Source organism: Solenopsis invicta, chromosome 6 (genome assembly GCF_016802725.1).
Source record: "Solenopsis invicta isolate M01_SB chromosome 6, UNIL_Sinv_3.0, whole genome shotgun sequence".
In the NCBI taxonomy this organism is placed as follows: domain Eukaryota; kingdom Metazoa; phylum Arthropoda; class Insecta; order Hymenoptera; family Formicidae; genus Solenopsis; species Solenopsis invicta.
This window is the reverse complement of record NC_052669.1, coordinates 26200468-26220508: the sequence shown is the minus strand read 5'-3', so window position 1 is coordinate 26220508 and position 20041 is coordinate 26200468. Positions and strand designations below refer to the sequence as shown.

The 20041-nt window shown below is 33.5% G+C and overlaps 1 protein-coding gene across 1 annotated transcript in view; it reads left to right on the top strand.

Annotated features, from left to right (window-relative positions):
* LOC105204456 (receptor-type tyrosine-protein phosphatase kappa) overlaps positions 1 to 20041 on the top strand; it is a 115203-nt gene that overhangs the window by 85604 nt on the left and 9558 nt on the right. Inside the window, exons 3-6 of the mRNA XM_026138145.2 lie at positions 11851 to 11978; positions 18277 to 18364; positions 19379 to 19455; positions 19724 to 19858. Of these exons, the coding sequence (XP_025993930.1) occupies positions 11851 to 11978; positions 18277 to 18364; positions 19379 to 19455; positions 19724 to 19858 (428 nt within the window). The remainder of the gene's footprint in view (positions 1 to 11850; positions 11979 to 18276; positions 18365 to 19378; positions 19456 to 19723; positions 19859 to 20041) is intronic.

Sequence of the window (20041 nt, the reverse complement as noted above, 5' to 3'; positions counted from 1 at the left end):
CCTTGAGAAACAATACTGATTTCGCGATGAACCGCGGCCGCAAGAGACTTGCGGACTTGATGAAACTTTCAGGCGCGTCGCCGGCACGCCGGGATTGCTTCTCCGGTTCCTTCCACAATGTCCTGCATCCGCGGGGGTTATCGCCTCTCGTTACACAATTGGCCGCTTACATATACCGATCGCTAGGACGAGAACTTACATCTCCGTCGCGCTTCCGGTATCTCCATCCCGCTACTCTCAAAGAAACAATTAGGCAAAAAGTATTATGAATTTAATGAACAGTCGCGCGCTCCCGATTCCTTCCCGGGGAGAAGGCTACTCTCCGCGGACGTATCGGTGATACGTCCGCGTGACAGTGCTTGCGAAAGCGTGTCACGTCGCAGTGGAAGGAAGGGGAGAATCGATTAAAACCATCCGCAAATGTAGCGCAACATACTCGTATAGTTAGTCTCTGCTAATCTTCCGCCCTTTCCTTTCTTTTCAATGCGATTACGTTTGATAACAGACTCGAATTCTCCCTGCTTTTTCTGCGCGCTTCCTTTGTATTAAGACGCATTCAGTAAGGCAGTAAGGCAGTATGCGAAAGGCCTGATATATATGATAAAATCAATTAGATGTCACGCTATACTATCGTACCGTAAACTAAGATTATATCCTTTCATAACCGTGATTAAATTAAAGGATTACTGCTATTTTATTAGGATAAAATTGGGATATAAATGATAACCTTTACGCGACAGACAATCACGCAATCAATAACGTGTATTTCTATCAAATTATCAATTTGATTCGTCAAATAAGAAATGCTTCTATCCACCTCGAATCGTTAGTTTGATTCGCTAAATCAAAAGGATAAAGAAATCGACTAGAAAATCAGAATAAATTCTTACAGTTCCATGAACGCATTCGCTGTCATTCGCCTCAACTTTTATCTTTGTGCATCAACTCATTATAGATAATATAGATCAACCGATAGTTGTTCTTCTCTTGGAGCGAGTAAAATATCAAGCGTAGATGACTGGGAATTGAACCCTATGCTCTTTTCAAGCAATTGCTTTTTATCACTTAATCTATCCAAAGTCACACGATAATACTCTGCGTGACGAATCGTCTTGTATATAAAAATTATTACAAAAAAATTAAGTGTCCTATTAATTGACAAGAACTTAAAAAAAAAGTCTAAGAAAAATGTCTTCTTATTTCAGTAGTCAAATACTTTTATTGTATATAACTTGTATATATTTATATATATAATTTTAATATGATATATAAAGAAAAAGATATGAGACCCATTTACATTTTATTCAATAATTTTGTTAATAACCAATATTTTATATAGAAACGATTATATTGATCAGAATGTTTAATAGATTCTACATTAAATAAATAAATGTAATTATATTTATTCTAATTCGGGCATTAGACCCACTTGTTACAGACTTGAATTTAGATATGTAAGACGCGATCATAACAGCAAGTGCGAAGGACAATCGTTAACCAAGCGTCGAACAAGATAGTCGATCGAGTGAGCGTTAAATCAAAATAAAATAAGAGAATACCCGCGAACAAGTGTGACGACGAGTGATCGTTAAAAGAATCTCTGATATCCTGTAATCATGAAATATCGAAATACATTCAAATTGACTAAAGAAGAGTGTCTCCTTTGCAATCTCACAGTTGTAAAATATTGTATTTATTAATTAGAACGTGATTTATAAAAATGTGACGACACTGCAATAGGTAAAAGAGAAAACAGGATGGTAATAACCACCCCAAAAATAAATTTTAAAAATTAGTTTTGTTTAAAAAACACATTTTATTTTGCTATAAATTGATATATTTTTTTATATTTTTCCGTCGTTAAAAATTTTCCTGATTTAACATTTTCCTGCGTGCATAAATAACAGAAATATCATTTTAATCTTGTTTAACATTAAACAACATGTATGAAACGATATCTCTAATATTTCTAAACATAGCCAAGTGACAATCAATTTATCAAAGAAATATGTATTTCGATATGAAAATCTCGTTTAAAGGGAGAGGATCATGTATAACGAGTCAAAAAAATCGAAATTTTTTGCATAATTTAATATTTTAACTCATCGAGAATATGTCCCTTAAGTTTTTTTAAGATAAAATTTCAAGAATTAACGTAGCTATAGACGATTTTATTGCTGATTTTCAAGCAGGTAAAACGCAGCGCGCCAAACGCGCGGTGCATCCCCTTTTTCACTTCTCAGGCTCCGAATACAGCTGAAATATTTCTTTTTGTACTCTGTAGAGACGTTATACTTTATAGTAGCACACGCAGAATAGAAAGCAAAGTTTCAATTCGACAATATGACATTTGGCCCTTAAACACCTCAATTGCGACGTCAAAACAATCGAAATTGTTGTCGCCGCTTTTATTGTTGCTGGCTTTTTAATGAAGGCTACAGCTCCATTTTATAAATAATGCACAATATGAATATTGTTATTGGTCAGCAGTGCAAAATATTTGCTGATCAATACGATGTATTACAACGGTTACGGAGGCAGGCTTGAACTGCGCCGCAGTTCAAGCAACACCAAAGAGGCACGATCGATTTATCGAAAACAAAATGCGGCCTTACAAGAATTCTATGAAGAAACAGAGGGTTTACTTTATGAGCCTGGCATAGCGCAAATTAATTACAAGTATCCGAAAATTATTGATTCTATAGAAAAAACTGTAAACGCGCCGTGGAATAAAGCTCAGAAAACAAATATTCGTATTATACACAAACGTATTATACATATATTCTTTAACATGTTTTTCACAATATAAACCTACTTTTACATAATTATTTTTGCAATAAACAATTGTCTTCAGCACTATTCATTTATTTTGAAAACTATTTATTTATTTGTTTTCAATGTTGCATTCTTTAACTTCCGTAAAATAAGTCCGTGTTGAACGTACCTATTAATTTAATCTCCACCGCGTGAAGCATAAATGGAGTGTAGGACGTGCTGCTTATTTGAAATAAAAAATGCGAAATGGAAACTTTAGTTAATGAGTTCTTTCTTCTTAGGTCATCGTAATTCTGATATTTAAAGATGTGTTATAATAATAAAAATGTTTCTTAAATCATCGATTAGGTGATAAAGTATGCTAAAAGTTTCAAAAAAATTGATTCTATTACATTTTTTACAATAAATTCCAAAGTATTGATGACTTTTCAACTGTTTGCATTAACTTCCCTTTAAAGTAATCATATTAATAAAAATGCTACACTATTAAATAACTCAAAATGTGTATCAAGTGCCGAATAAAAAGTTAAATAACAAAAAAAAAACTTTCGAGTACACGTACATTTGTATAATATGATAAATTATGCTCAAGTTTATAAAGAATGAAGAAGTATGTAAAATTAAATGTTAAAATGTATCTTGAAAAAATTTCAAAGTGATGCTCAAAAGTAAAAATGCCTTATGACGAATATCGATTATTGTGTATTGCTATATTAGCGCCACAATATAAGAACGAATTATTAAACAAATGATTCCATAAGCAATCATTAGAATTTATCACCAATAACGAAGATAGGGCAGCCGTAAATGTCCACAATACTATTTACTCAGCAATATACATATTTCTTTTAATATATATATATATATATATATATATAAAACTTATGTGTATATCATATTTTACATTAATGCATCACTGTTAAATAAAGAGTAACGATAAATGGTCGAAAATTAATATAAAACTTTAAGTACAAACTGTCAGTAATTATCTGGCAGTACTATGTCCCTCGTGAATTAATGCGCAACATAGAGCCATGTAATCGTGAAATTAACATGATCCTGCTCGTGACATCGGTAGCGGTTATGCTTTTTGTGTTATACGATATTCTCTAATGTTAATACGAGATACAAAATACACAAATCAGTTCGGTGGGCTCAATAGCGTTGTAACCTGCGACAGAATAACAATTCGTGCCTAATTGCCTACGTGGCGAGGTCGTAATGAATCGCCATTGTAATTCCCTGAGTGGCTTCAAATTCCCGATCGATCAGCAAAGACAATAACAATCGCTGTTGGGCGCGTACCGAATAACGGGGGCGGATCAGGTTTCTTGTTAATTAACCATCTAGATTGGTGAGTTACTCAGTTAAAAATTACATCGCTTTAGTTTGAATATACAACGAAAAGTTGAATGTTTGATATCTCACGGATAAAACGTTCCAACTGATAACTTGATATCAAGTGTGTCTTTAAACAAAATAAAATTTTTCTAAAATGTTTAAATTTCAAAATGTTTAATTTTAGTAAAAATCAATAAAGCAAGAGAGACATTTACAATTTTTGAAAAAGCCGATATAAAAGCAGAAAAGATTTTCATGAATTCAGCTTCGACATTAAATAAGTAATAAAACTTTGTTCCTATAGTTAAATTTAAAAAGAGAGTTAAAAATCTCTTATTTTCAAGAAAACTCCAAATTTAAGCATTAAATTTTAAACTTTATTAAAACCCATTATTATTTCTTTTTCAAAAATACTCCAAATTGTATATTATTATAAATTTTAAATATTAAATTAAATAACAAAAATTGAGAAAAAGGAATTAAATTAATTCAATAGAAATTTTTTTATAGGAAACAATGTTCGAAAAACGTAAACGTTATTTTTTAAATATATTTTTCAAGTATACTTTCATTATATATTTTTTCCCCCCCTTTTTTTTTATCTGAAATCCGCGATGCCGATTGGTTTTCTCGCTGCGCTAACTTTGTGAGCGATTGCCATCGCGGAGATCGCGTACTCTGACTACGTATACGTACGTGTATTGAGTTATTAATAGGGTAATTTTCCTTGATCCTGCGCAGGACATTTACAAAACGTTAAAATATAATAAGAAAATTGATTTCTGACTCACCGATCCGATGCGCAACGAGCGGAGTTAATCAGCCACGAAGCTACGGTGATTACTGTAACACACAAACATAGGATTCAAAAATTAAAACTGAGCTCGAAATCAATAAGTTCGAAAGTTATTTCTTACACAGTCAGAAAAAAGTTTCTTTGAGTAAAAAATATTTGTTTGACTTAAAGAAATTCGTGCACTGCTATACGGTTAAAGAAAGTTTCATTGACTGGAAGAAATATTTTGATTGTTCCTTTTACTAGAATTAAAGAAATAGTTTGATCGTACGAAGTAAATCTTTTTTTAAATAAAAGAAATATATTTTTAAAACCAGAATAACTAAATTATGTCTTACATTTCTGCCAGTACTTTCTTTGAATTAAATAATTATTCATTCAAATTAAACCAATCATTTGAACAAACAATTTATTTACTTAAAAAAAAATTGATAAGATAATTTCTTGAAATCAAATAAATGTTTATTTTCCTCAAAGGTATTTTCACTTCAATTAAAAAAAATCAAGTTAAAGGAACGATTTCATTAATTTAAACACAATTTTTTTCTGGGTGTGTATACAATTTTCTATTCATTTTCTTTCTTTAAGTAGCTTTTTTTTAATTTATTGCGATAAACAAAAAGAAGAAAATTATCAAATTCATATAAATAAGGAATTATATTTACCCCAACGTTGCTCCGCTGGGGCCTGATGCCTCTCCCAGACCTCCTCCTTCTTTTCCTCCTCCTCCTCCTCCTCCTCCTCCTCCTCCTCCTCCTCTTCCTCTCAGTCCTCCAAGTAGTTAAGCTTCTTCCTTTCGTTGCACACGCGAAACACTCGCGAACAATATACTAAATTTGCGCGCGTGGACTAATTATTTATTAAGTTTTTCGCGTAATACTGCGGCATTTCGGGTTTATAAAACCCATGATATGAGTTCCCATTCAGAGGGATTCCCGTGGATTCAGCACCCCGAGTCGGCGAGTAGAACGCACGCGTACCCGCCCCCGAACAATGGTAAGTCCCACGCGGAAGAAAACGAAATCAATAGCATTGAATCCGACGCCTCTTGTCTCACAAAAATCACATCTAAAATTGACTCGTTCATACGCCCAGCCAACGGATCATCTTAATCAGTCCCACTGGATCTTATATCCAAGCGGCGTCGACAAGACACTCCGGCAGGACGAGAGAAGAAGATACTCATTGCCGACGTCTAGCATTTTAGACGAATCAGGAAATGAGAGCCAGCCTCTCGTCACAAGCTTAACCTACAAGGCCAGGTTCTGACCAAGTCAGATTAAACGTGATTCACCTAGCTCGAACCCCAGATCCAAAGAATCCAAAAAGGGTATCAAGGATCTAAGAAAGCCTTAGGATGGTGGACGAGAGCAAGAGAAGCGAGAGCGAATCCAAGGCAACTGATCCGAACTCTTACCGCTTAGGACCGAACCGATCGTCAGAGACAGAGCGTGTAACCTCACGCAACCAGACAGCCGCGCAACATGCATACGAACATGTCGTACATGCGGCCCGGCATTACCTCGTGCACGGGCACTCGGCATGGGACGTCGCGGTGCGCCGTCTTTCTTAGCCACCATGCGCAACGCCCCAGTGAAGAGATATTCACTGCCAAGCAGCGGGGGTGCGATTCCCAGCCCTCGAATTAGGATTCTATCGAATGGGAGTTATGAAAAGTTCATTAGTCCAATACTTAACGGCACTCCCGAAACAAACGCGCGACGCGACGAACCCCGGCTGCGGTTCGTTTGTTTCACAATAATTCGGCGACAATGGACGTTGGCTTCCTCTCGTCAATTACCTCGAGGAATATCTGTAATATATATACGATATCCATATATTGTATATAAAATATGCAAAATTTCGATGCCTCAAAAGATTATCAAAGACTAAAAAATTTATTTATTCATATCTAGAAAATATTAATTATTTTATTTTATGCTCTAATAATACCATAGATATAAAGTATTTATTTTATATTTTTAGAAATATTAAATATAATATTTTAATACTAACACCGGCGCGCAAGTACTTACACGAGAAAAAGAGTCGAGTTTTCATGTTCCACTAAAACTGAATGCACAATCACAAACAAAATTCTCAAAGTCGATTGCATTCTATCTAAATGTCATTCCGATACTCAAATTCATAAAATTCAATTTCATACACCTAATTTAACAGCGCATTTACCGCGCGAGCTATCGCGAGACATTCTTTCTGCAACTTGTATTTGTCAGTCTGATTACTTTCTATTTACATTGATAAAAGATGCGAGTTAGGATGAAATTTTCAGTCAACTAGTGGGATGAAAAATGCGGGCACACGGTGATAGCAACGTCAATGGAAATTGACGCTTCGCAAACAATATGGAAGCGCATGATTAAATTTCGCTATAAAAATATAACGATATATAGCGATTTCCCCCTGGGCAAATATATTTTATCTTAATCGCGCCGCGCGAATGCGAGATCGGCTGAGAAAGGTCTTTACACGTTGACACGTGTCGATGGCGAAAGAGATCGAGTTACCCTTCGGCGAATCACTCTGTGTAATCACCGAAACCCTTTCGAAAGCAATTGAATCGCTCGGCCGGAATTCATTGCGACTGTCACAAAGAATTGCACCTTTTCAAAGCGAAGGATCCGGAAGGATCGTCCAGCATTCTCGGAGAATATCCAACAACTAAAAATATAATGCTCAATCAATCTTTATGTGCAAGTTAATCCCAGCGGGATAGCGACTCGCATTGATCTGAGATCGGGAAGTATGTGCAGTTATATCGCGATTATGCAATACGACGAACGTATATAACGTATTGCGATCGAAATCTCGACGCAGTAAAGTTGGTTTGATGCGTTGTACATGTGTATGTTATATGGATCTAATAATAGATTCACCCAGCCGATAAATACGAACTAATAAACAACTACCAACGCAAATCATTGAGCTCTATCGTACATTATCGAGCTCAATGACGCAAACGCTTACGGTTCGGCATGCAGAAATTTAATAGAACGCGACATTTACCAACACGGATTTTCCGAAATATGATGCACCGTTTCGTTGGTGCATCCAACCGCGCGATATAATGTACTCGTAAATAGAAAGCTGGATACTAGTACAACTTTTCAATTCATTACATCGTTTCCTTATGAAAAACAGAAATTTAGTTTCTTCACATATCTTGGATTACAGCTAAAGGAACAGAAACGGAAATAATCTTCTCGTCTTATATTTATCGTTTACGAGTTTTATCAAAAACATCATAGTACTTTCGATCATTAATTTTACATATTTAATACAAAATGCTTGAAAACAAGTTCTAAATTATTCCAATTGTCTATTTTAATTTGTTAGTTGAAATAAATTATCAGAGGTCAAAAGTATTATCGCGATGCTGTTATATTATTATATATTAGTAAATACAAAGCCGGCGTGCAACGGAAGCAGCTGCGTTGTTCAGGTGTTAAACGCAGTTTCTTGTATCCGTAAGAGACAAAGGATAATGAGGCTGTTGTACTCGTATAGCCGACTTTACATTCCTGTGAACGTGCCACGTAATCAGAAGCCTCATTCTGTATCGTTGAACGTCGCATTTTAAGTTATTAATTTTTGCGCTCCTATTAAAAGCAAGAACATAATACAGAATTTTATGAAATATAAGAGAAAATGGTATAATGGTCACCCGTAATATCTCCGTTATTAAATGACAAAGACAAATCATTATAAATTTTTCACTCTTGTTTTAACAAGCATTTATTTCAAATAAAAATGAAAATGAAAAAAAAAACTAGAAACTTTCAGGGAAAAAAAACAGAATTAAAAAATACAGTTTTTTATTCTCGTAAATAAAAAATTTTCAAAGCAAGAGTAAAACTTTTTATTCGACTGTACAAATTTCGAGTTATGCAAAGTTAATTAATAACATGGGATTTTGATAATGTGACTTTTTAATCCTTTTATGCTTGACTTTTTTCTAGGAATAATTAGTATTTAAACAATAATACGTTATATCGGACTGACGAAATTAAAACACAAGACTAGAAGGCTTAGTATCTAGTAGTATTCACGCCTTACTAAAAGTTTTTAGGGTCGCTGGTTATAAATCTATGATCAAAATTTTTTAATTCAAAATGGCGGATTTAATATAGCGGACCAAAATATTACTCTCAAATCCAACAAAATTTATTATTTTTATCCGCCATATTGAATTTTGAAAGTTTAGTTATAGAATCATAATCAGTGCTCGAAAATCCTTGGAAAATGAGTTTATTCAAATCCAAGAAAATTTTACATTTTGGTCCGTCATTATATAACCCCCCCCCCCCAAAAAAAAACTCACTAAGTATCTTGAGTTTTGTGAAAAATATGTACATTAGAGATATTTTATCCTTGTAGTTTAATATTAAATAAGGATAAAATAATATCTGTAATGTTTTTGAATGCAGATAAATTCCAAATCAGAAAATTTCTAAATGATAGAAAATAAAAAAATACATATATAATTTTGTAACAAAAGAAAGTTTTTTTAAACTAAACAAATTTTTTAGATTTTTTAGCTCGCCATCTATTATCACTACTTTTCGTTATCCACATTATGCAATGCGTTACATTTTTTATAAATCACGTCCCAAGTAATACATGTTTTATTATTTTGTTTCTGGAATCTGTTAAACAACACTTTGACGAATATAATCATTCGAATTTCAATATAAAATATTAATTATTAACAAAGTTATTCGATAAAATGGATGGCATATTACCCCCTTCTCCTCTATTAGTTTTCGATTATTTTATCGATGCAGGATGCTCCGTAAAGACAGGGATAATTTAACGCTTAAGTAAATTCCTGAAATCAATGTGAGACGAATATCCTAAAGTAAAATGTCGAGACTATAATAATTTTTAAATGAAGAATATTTAAAATTTAGTTATCCAGAATGCGCTCAAGCATGTAGCACATGTCAGTAGAGAAGCTATTCCTAAACCTAAACATGAGATTCTCATTTTTCATATTAATTTTACATGCACCTTCACTGTGCAATGTGTCATATTTGAGCATATAAATGTTTGATTTGCCAAATTTAAATCCTTATTTAAAAACTATTATAATCTCGACATTTTAGTATTAGGATTTTTATCTCAAAATGATCTCAGAAATCTAAATATTGCTACAAGCTTTGTAGCTGTCATGACACTCTATATATTGTACTTGGATCTTTCATTGTATACGAATATGATATTTTGATTAAAATTTCTACCATGCACATGCATATGTAGAAACGTGTATAAGTAAATTATAAAATTTTGCATTTAGATTTGATAATCGGCAATCGATCGGCATTCTGTTGCATGTGCTATTGAGAATATCGAGAGAGTGACTTCTCTACAATATTTTTTATCAATTTAATTCAATTTCATTCGTACGTAAATACGCATATCAAGCGCAACATTATGCGCAGTTGAAATTCGTGGTCCACATGTATATTATCAAACATTGGCAGTGCGAAACGCGCGTCGATTGCTTTTACATTTAAATGTCGATAGCAAACTTTCCGCAAGCTGCATATCTAGAGCGACTCATAGGGATAAAACGCGATTAATTATCGGCAACTATTGCACTCTTTAAACGTATCAATTTCAAAGCAGTTTTAACACTGTAGAATTCTCGTCGTATTCGCAATTAAATATTCTGTATGATTATGATTAATCCTTTACTTTTCTGTACGGAGTTACTGAATAATTCTAAAAACATAAAAAAATTTAACAACGGCAGAATCCAACTCGTAATCTTCCGAGAATAATCTATATCGAGCACCAAAGTTAGTCATGCATTCGGCTTTATATTACTGAAATGGGAGGGGATAATTATTAGGATAATATTAGAAGCACACTTTCAACTTTTATGAGACCGTCGGAAGTGCCGCGGCCATTACGTTTTTAATGTCAGTTTACTCAACCAGGCAGTACAGATTTTATATTTCTCAACGGATTAATAATTTTTTCAACAGCAATAATAAATATAAAGCTATGCTAACACGTACACGTGTTTATAACTGTTTGACACAGGTGCGTGTACCTGCACACGTCTCGAGAGAAATACGTATGTACGTGCAGGAAATGCTGAGAGTGACATGCAGTTGCAAATTTTTCTCGAGCAAAGTAGCGGTTTGTCTCACCCTCACCTGTCTCTCGCATCTTAGCTTACTGCATTTTCCATTTATCTTTCTACCCTGGAGAGAGATCCGTGCTCCCGGACGAAAAATCTCAACAAGCGGAAACAACTTAATCCGCAGATGCTCGGAAAAAAAAAAGAAATATGATATTCCACCACCCCAGATATAGTCCACAACCGCTGCCCCCCTCCTCTCTCTCTCTCTCTCTCTCTCTCTCTCTCTCTCTCTCTCTCTCTCTCTCTCTCTCTCTCTCTCTATATATATATATATATATATATATATATATATATATGTATGTATGTATGTATGTATATATATATATATATATATATATATATGATAAATAGATAGATAGACAGATAGATAGATATAACAATTCTTTTAATTTTTATATTATATATAATATAAAATACAAAAATAAATAAAACTTATATTTGCATCTACTGCACGTAACCTTTGATACAGCCGTATTGTATATTGAAGAAATGCTCACTGAAGAAGAGGTGCGCGAATCTATTAAATAAGGATAAAGATAATAGAAAACTAAAGTAACGATAAAAGTAATGGCTAAATTCGTACCGAATTACCGTTACTGTAAAAGTGTATCGACGTTACAAACAGAAAAAAGATCGTTATCGAAAAAAAAGTAACGATAACGGTAACAACGTTACGAGTAACACATTGCTTCTCAATCTTGCTAGTATCATCATCGTTATTAATATCAGTCGCATTAAGATCCTTCTCTTGTCTCTCTGTTCGCAGCCTCGGAAGAATTGGGAACCAGCAAATTGAGCACCACATTGCCAACCGCTCCGACCGAGCTTTCGCAATTTCCGAAGCTGTGCGATCTGCGCCGAAAATTCCCGGTACTATACCGGGTGGAGTTTCAGGTGAGGCCCGGTAAATTCCATTTCCCGTCAACTCATCTAACTTCGGTCACCTTTCGATCCCGTCGGACTCGCTTTTTCGCTTCGATAACTCTTACGACCTTTTCCTCGCCACGTTCTTCGATACACGCGTTATCGATTATTGGTTACAACGATTAGTCATACTTCATTACACCTTATAATCTTGAAACTGTTCGCTTCCCAGTCTCACGTGCAGTTTAAAGGAAACATGCTTGCAATTATGCGACCGTCGTTAAAAATGTTGTTTCCTCATCGTATTTTGCTACAGATTCATGTTATTACGTCCATTTATTACGCAATTCTTTTTCGCAATTATATCTCACAAGTATTGAAGACAAACACCAATCGAGACACTGTGTGCTGTTAAATGCCAAAATAAATTTATCAACTTGTTTTTTTTCCCTCACTTGATATATTGAAAATATATAATGCAGCCGATCTTATGTACGTTTATGTGGCAAGTAGGCATACTTGTGAATAAAATGCTCGATAGACAGATAGCCAAGAGACAAAGCGAACTTCCTAAAGAAGAGTAGGTCGAGAAATTGAGACTCAGCATAATATCGGTTTCTCATTAGACAGTCGTTTTGGGACGTAAATTCTTCGATATACGAAGATAAGTTTTACTTTGGCAATTTGACAATGTAATGTGTTTCTCCGCTCGATCTACGAAGATCAAAGCCTATATAATCGCGAGAGTATCGTTAATTTTACATCTCGCATAAAGATAACGTTGATTCTGAAACATTTAGTCTGTTCTTTATCAAAATGCAAATGGCCCAAAATTTAGTTTTAGATTGAACAGTAAATAATCCGTCTTTATAAAAATACTGCGAATTTATATGTAAAGCATGTTTATCTTTTATTTATAGTCAGTGGATATTCATTCTTAATAAATAACTTCCTTCGAATTCATGAAAGCTAGTTTAACGGGACATTCTAGTTCGATTGATCAAAAAATCAATTTTTTTTCAATCAGTTTTTTAATCTTTATATTATTAATCCTTAAACGTATTTTGTCCGACTTTTTTTTATACAAGATTACTCATAAAAAAGTTTCATTGACACACAATGTTAGTCTCATAGACCCCAACAAAACTTTGCTGCCGTACCGTTCGAATTCTAGTTAACCGAAAAAGTTGATCAACCATATCAATCGAAAGAGGAGATGTCAAAACTTTCTTTCACCCCCTGATCCGATCTTCCCATCTCATTCCGTCTTGACACAGCAAGCGTTCGAAACTTCATATAGGGCCTCACGGACCCACTTGTGTGTTTAAGGGTTAAGAAAAAGCCTGTAAAATAATTTAACGAAATTCGAATAGTTTGATCTTTTAACGTTTTGAAAAACGCGACGTATGAATCAAACGATGCGTGATTTCACGCAGCGTGACTCACAATCAGAGAAAAATTTATCGTTATGGCAACTATAAAAATGCCAACTATATAAGTTTTATGTAAAATTAATGTACATAGTTCAATAAACTATTTCATAATTACTGCAATTAAAACTTTTAGTTGCGATAACTATAAAATAGTTTGTATCGTTACAAAAATATTTATGTACATATTAGTTTATTAAAATAGCATCTCAATTATAATAACATAATTATACAGATTTTACTACAAATAAGTTGTGACAACTTATTGCACACTTATTACATATTTATGACAACTTATTACATACTTCCAGTTTACGTGCAGCCAAATAACTGTGATGTGATCGGAATAATTATGATAGCAGTGGAGCGTGATGTAAAGCCTTAAATGCTAAAAATGAGGGATTTCAAGTTCGGAAAAATTGAATCTCATTGTCAGTCGATTCAATTTTTCTGTCATCTAAATTTGCATTACTATTATAATACAAATGGTTAATATTACTGTATTTTCTTAGTATTATTATAACTTTGTGATACATAGTTGAGATGCTATTTATTTCCACATATCTAGTTCACACAGTTGTTGATACAATTATTTTCTCTAAGCATAAAATAACGCGCAAGGTTTATTTACCATATCGCAAAGTATCCTTTTATTAATTATTCATAATCAAAATCGATCTTTTCTTCATCCCTAATAATATATCAAAAGAGAAAGATGTATTTTATGGACATGATATATAGTAGAATAAGATAATTCATTCTTTTTATATGTATATGTAAATCTTTTGTAAAACTTTAAATGCCTTTTTCTCAAGTCCTTATTTTTTCAACTTCGTCCCAGACGCTTCTCCAAAATTACTGTTCGACTTCTACCTTGAAACAAATATTCGTATACTTATGGTTATGGTTTAAACTAAAATTTTTTAATACCTTGGAAAGTAAAATAAAGAATAGTGAGCTCAAGAGCCACGCAGGATGTCGGGTGCAAATAAATAACGAAAGACTTCAATGTCAAGCAGGCAAACGTTTCGACCTTTAATAACGGTCTTCTTCAGTGATAATACAAGTCTATAAAAAAACAATCGCACTAATTAAAAAATGAATTCGTCGGAATAAACAAATAAAAATCGAAAAATTTAAACTAAAAACAAAGTTACCAAAAAGATAGAGATTACATCTTATTACAGCGTCTTAGCATAATGATATTGTGAACAACCTCACAGAGCGTGTGCCGAGACAAGAAAGACCTTGGAAAGTATTTTCAATTTTGCAACAAATTTTTGCAAAATTTTACACTATTTTGTAATCCCGTTCTTCATTTTTAGTTAATAAACATTTTGTTCAACATTGCGATAAATGATTTATTCTAGTTCCCATGATAACCACATTCGTGTAAATTAAAATCAATCTTGGATTTTAAAATCTTTACAAGCACACACGAAGGACACAATCTCTACAGAACAATATAAAAAGGATTTTTTTTAAATCACAATGTATCTATAAATTATACATCTGTTTTATATTAATGACTAAAAATTAAACTTTTATCAAGTTTACAAAAGTAATAAACACGCATCTATATAAAACGCCAAATAGCCTCAAGCGAAAAATTTGGAAAAATAGTTTGAAACGATCCTTCAAACTAAAATACCCCCTATAAAGATGAAACAAAGGAAAGTTTTTTTATTAAGAATTTCAAACTTAGAACATCAGCAGTACTATCATCAAAATTGTAATATAATTTAATTCCTAATCCATGTCATCGTGCCTATTATTATGCACACGATGCACGCGAAATAAAATAACTCCCCACGAATAACTAGACGATTAAATTCTTAACTGCAACACCTTCGAGAATGACATCAGGTTCGACATCCTTTACTCTTCCCTTCATATCCCAACCGCATCACGTACCATCCTGCATTGCTGTTTCAGGAGACGATGGATCTCAGATAATATTTACATATTTCACCGAGTTGCACTCACGTCCGTCTTCTTCGAAGCGCAAAATCGATCTTCATCCTTTGTATCGCGAAGAAAATATTTCTCCCTTATGTATGCAGTTTTATACTTGAGATATTCCAATTGCTGATGGACAGTCTCAGCGAGACTTCAGCCTTCATATTTTTGTGAGGACAGAGCCGCAAAATATTTTAGTTTCACGTGGAGATTTTTGTAGCATCTCCGATAATGACTTTCAAAGTGATTCTGAACTATTGGAATTACTGAAATTACAAGTTTAAATTTTCTTCAAATGGGCTTTACAAAATTAAAAATTGTTTTACACACACACACACACGCACACACACACACGCACGCACGCACGCACGCACGCACGTACGCACGCGCGCACACACACACACTGAGAAAAAAAGTGGTTAATTCGATTAAAGTTTTTCACTTTAAGTATTCATACATTTAACTTTATTACATATATATTTAATTTAAGTACATAAATACTTGAACTAAAGAAATTCAATCAAGTTAAAAAATTTTATCAAGTTAACAATTTATTTCCCAGTGCAAGAATACATTCCAGACCTAACTTAAAATTACTGACATATTATGTAATTTTTAATTTTTTTTTTACTTTTAAGCACTCAAGTAGTGTTTCGGAATTTATTTTTGTGTGTAACTTAACCCTTTCATGCCCGGTAGCACACATATGTGCAAAACCTTGAAAAATTCATGGCCACAAAAATAAAGATAACTTCTTTCTACACTCATTTTAAAGATAAAAGGTAAAACTCGCAAAAATCAACATCCTTAGGATTTTCCCCTCTTGATCTGCATACTGCATCAAAAATTTGTAAAATACGGTAAAAGTGAAAAATGCATATATCTTTCACAAAAATTAAGATAGCAAATTTTTTCTGGGCTTATTTTGAAGATCAATGTAAGGGCTATTTATAAAAAAAAACAGTCACTATTTACTTTCAAAATGGCAAATCCAATACGGCAGACCAAAATGTGAAACTTTTTTGAATTTGAATAAATTCACACTTCAAAGGTTTTGGGGTTTTACTAATTATGAATCTGTAATCAAACTTTCAAAATACAATATGTCGGATAAAAATAACAAATTTTGTTGGATTTGAGAGTGATATTTTGGTCCGCTATATTGGATTCACCGTTTTGAATTTTAAAATTTTGATTATAGATTTATATACATATATATAATCAGACCCTAAAAATATCTATAGCATGTATTAGATGCTAATTATTTTGTGAAGAAATCAGACCCGAAAGGGTTAAACACGTAACAGTATTTTCAATTCTGTAACAATCATTTGAAGAAAATTCGAAACCTGTGATATAAATATTATAAATAATTCTATCCCCTTAAACGATCGTTAATTTTATCTTTCATGCGTAAGTTACATGAAGAAAGTCGATGTTCTCAAAAGTTTACGCTGTCCGTTAACTTAAGCGTATCCGAGAAATCCGTGTGATGCGCGGTAAACGCCTCTCTTAACGCGGCAAATGCGGACAGCTTTTTTCCAGGCATCTGCCATCGACACGAGAAAGCTCTTAACCCTGCTCTCGCACAGTATGCATGACGACGCGGCGCGCGGCCTTCAAGTGCAATTTATACTCTGGTAGATTATCCCGAGGTATCCGATATCCTCGTGGCACAGACTTCTAACACTTGCATAATCGCAGGTTGTACGGTGAAATCCCCTTTTCGTAGGGTGGCCACTTTTGACGCTTCGATATCAGCAACCTCTCGTCTCGCGTCGAAAAACGTTCGCGTCCTATCAAGAAGGCGCGTTCTTTCCCACATTTTCTTTTCCGCGACAAATCCAGCATTTTTCCCCTGATAGGAAAAATCCAGCAAACTATCGGTACATACATAAGGACCAGTACAAATTTAAGTTACTGAGAGAAAAGAGGGAATAAATCAGTTGGATGAAAAAAATCTTAAAGGCAAGGAAAGAAAACAAATCCAAAGAGAATTTAAGAAGAATAAGCCTAAAGAATATAAAAATAAGTCCGTAAGATTAAACAGTCGATGACACACGTTAAAGTTTAGTAGGTCGTACTTTTGTATTATATGTTGTGTTTATTGATTTATGTTAATAGATCTTAATTTTATATATTGTTGATAAATTAAAATGTTGTTAGGTTGATGTAGAACCCGTTCAAAACCATAAGGCAAAGAACAGATATTCATCTACTTTTTAAATAACTAATACAAATTATAAAAGCTAGTCTAATAACGTTGTATATCCTTGATTAAAACTTGCAATACTTTCAGTACTTTCAATACTACAATTGTTATTAAATATCATTTTTTAACTAGAGTAGATGGTGAATCGGATCATTATAAGTTTTGAGTGAGTCATCGTTATAGTTTTTTTATTTTATACGATCCGTTTTATCATGCCAATACTTCCACGCGCATTCTCTGCAGCGGAAACAATAGACAACAATTCTGTATGCATGTGCAGAAATTGTGAGTGCGCAAAGAAATTTTATCTCACGTAAAATCACGATCCCAATTTTGTGAGTTTGCAACGAAAAGACTTGATATGCTCTTTCAAAAAGTTTATTTACTTTTATTTCTTTTAAACTGGTGATCCGTTTCGTCCGCAATATTGGCAATTTTCTTTTCTTGATTTTTTCATTATGCAATAAGAAATACTATGCTTATATGTATTATTTTATTATATAAAACTCGTGCCAGAGATGTAAAAGTTAAGAATTTATGGTAAAACTTAATAATAACATTAGTTTTTTTATTATTTTTTTATTTATGAAGAAAAATTGATCCAATTCGCCTCGGTCTACCCTATGTAAAATAATCACTCACATCTCAATCATTTCTATTTAATAAATTATTTTATCGCTGAATTTCCTAATTATAAGGCTTTTACATTTATTTATGTTTGTTGCAGACGGCAACGAAGGTGGAAACGCATTCGTGTAGACACGCCACGAAATCCGCGAACAAGGAAAAGAATCAAAATCAAAGATGTATTCCATGTAAGTAGTAGTAGTCATCAATTTTTGTTCCTATCTAATAATAAATTGATCTCTCGTTTGATCACTGCAAATATTAGGAAAATCGTTAATATCAACATACTTTGTTTTTAGATTATATTTCTTAAACAAAAACTAAGAATAAAACTTTGGAAATATAAGTACAGAATGAAAAAAGTACCTTCCATCAGATGATACAGTAATTTCTATAATGTTATTTCCAAATATTTGCAATAATCAAATTTTTCGTAAGATAAGCAATAAGCGTGAAAAAACCTAAAAAAATAAATCCCAAATAGTATAAAGTATCTAATACTATATTTTCCTTTCCTTTTCTTTCATGTAAGTCATCTGTGCAAAAAATATTTATAATATATAGGGTGGAGATTCCCAAAAGCTTTGTTGTAAAATATTTTCTATCGATTTACGCAAATACTTAATATTATTTTGCAAGATAAAATATGTAACGCGATATATAAAGATTAGGTGGTTGACTTATTGACTTGATTTCATAATGCTGTATCTTGTATTTTATCCTATATAGTTTTTTTACTATCTTATAGTCTGTCTCGATAAGCTAGTTTAAGAAAAAATTGCAAAAAGTGTTGAAAAGTAAGAATGCCTTATAATATAATAATCATTATGACTATTGCATACTGTATATTAGCGTCACTACATAACAGCGACCTTCTAAACAATCTAAACAATCGATTCCATAAGCAAACGTTAAAATTCATCACCTAATAACGGAGATAATGCAATGTTGTAAGTGCAATAGTACAATGTTTATTTCCCGAGAAATACGCGGAGCTGCGGCTTTATAAGGTCTATACTAGTATTGGCGACTTTCTTCCAATTAACTTTCTTGTAACGAAGGAAATAAATCACGGTTACATGATCGTTGCAATTGTCACCGTTGGTACACCGTTCCTTTAACGAGGATTTATTTCCGTTCTAGAATAAGAATTTTTATCATCAAAGGACTAAAATGTTTCCCTTCCCTTCTTTTTTTCGTAGACGATTATAACAGGGTAGTATTGGACACGATAGAAGGCGAGCCTGATTCCGATTACGTTAATGCATCCTACGTAGATGTGAGTATGCCGTGATATTCGGTAATAAGTATCCGTATTAATACGCAAAAATCTTGGAAACAAATCAAGCCGCGAATTCCAAGTCGCGAATCTCGCACGTGATCCAATAACTCAATTGGATCGTGTCTTTTATCTCGAGAGAAAGACGAGGCTTCGTCACGTCGCGCGTCGGTGAATTTGAAATCGCGTCTTTTCGCAAGCCTTGATTATTATTTCCGCGCGGTAATCTTAGACGAATATTAATCATGCGTCGAATATTATGTTTCAGAGTATACTGAAACCGAACGCTTATATCGTCACTCAGGGACCTATGGAGAACACAGTGACGGAATTCTGGCGGATGGTTTGGCAAGAGCAAGCATCCTGTATCGTTATGCTCACGAAAACCTTTGACTTTATCAAGGTAAAAGGTCATTCACCGCGAGACTTTCGTGAAAAGAAGAAACGTAACACTAACAATAAGCTCGGAAATAGTATCCATTAAAGTTGCCACGCCATAAAAAGCAATCTCTATCGCGCGATGATGTTGACCGCGCGAGTCAATCTCTATATAAGAGAGCTTAGAATCCGTTATATAAATTCTTTA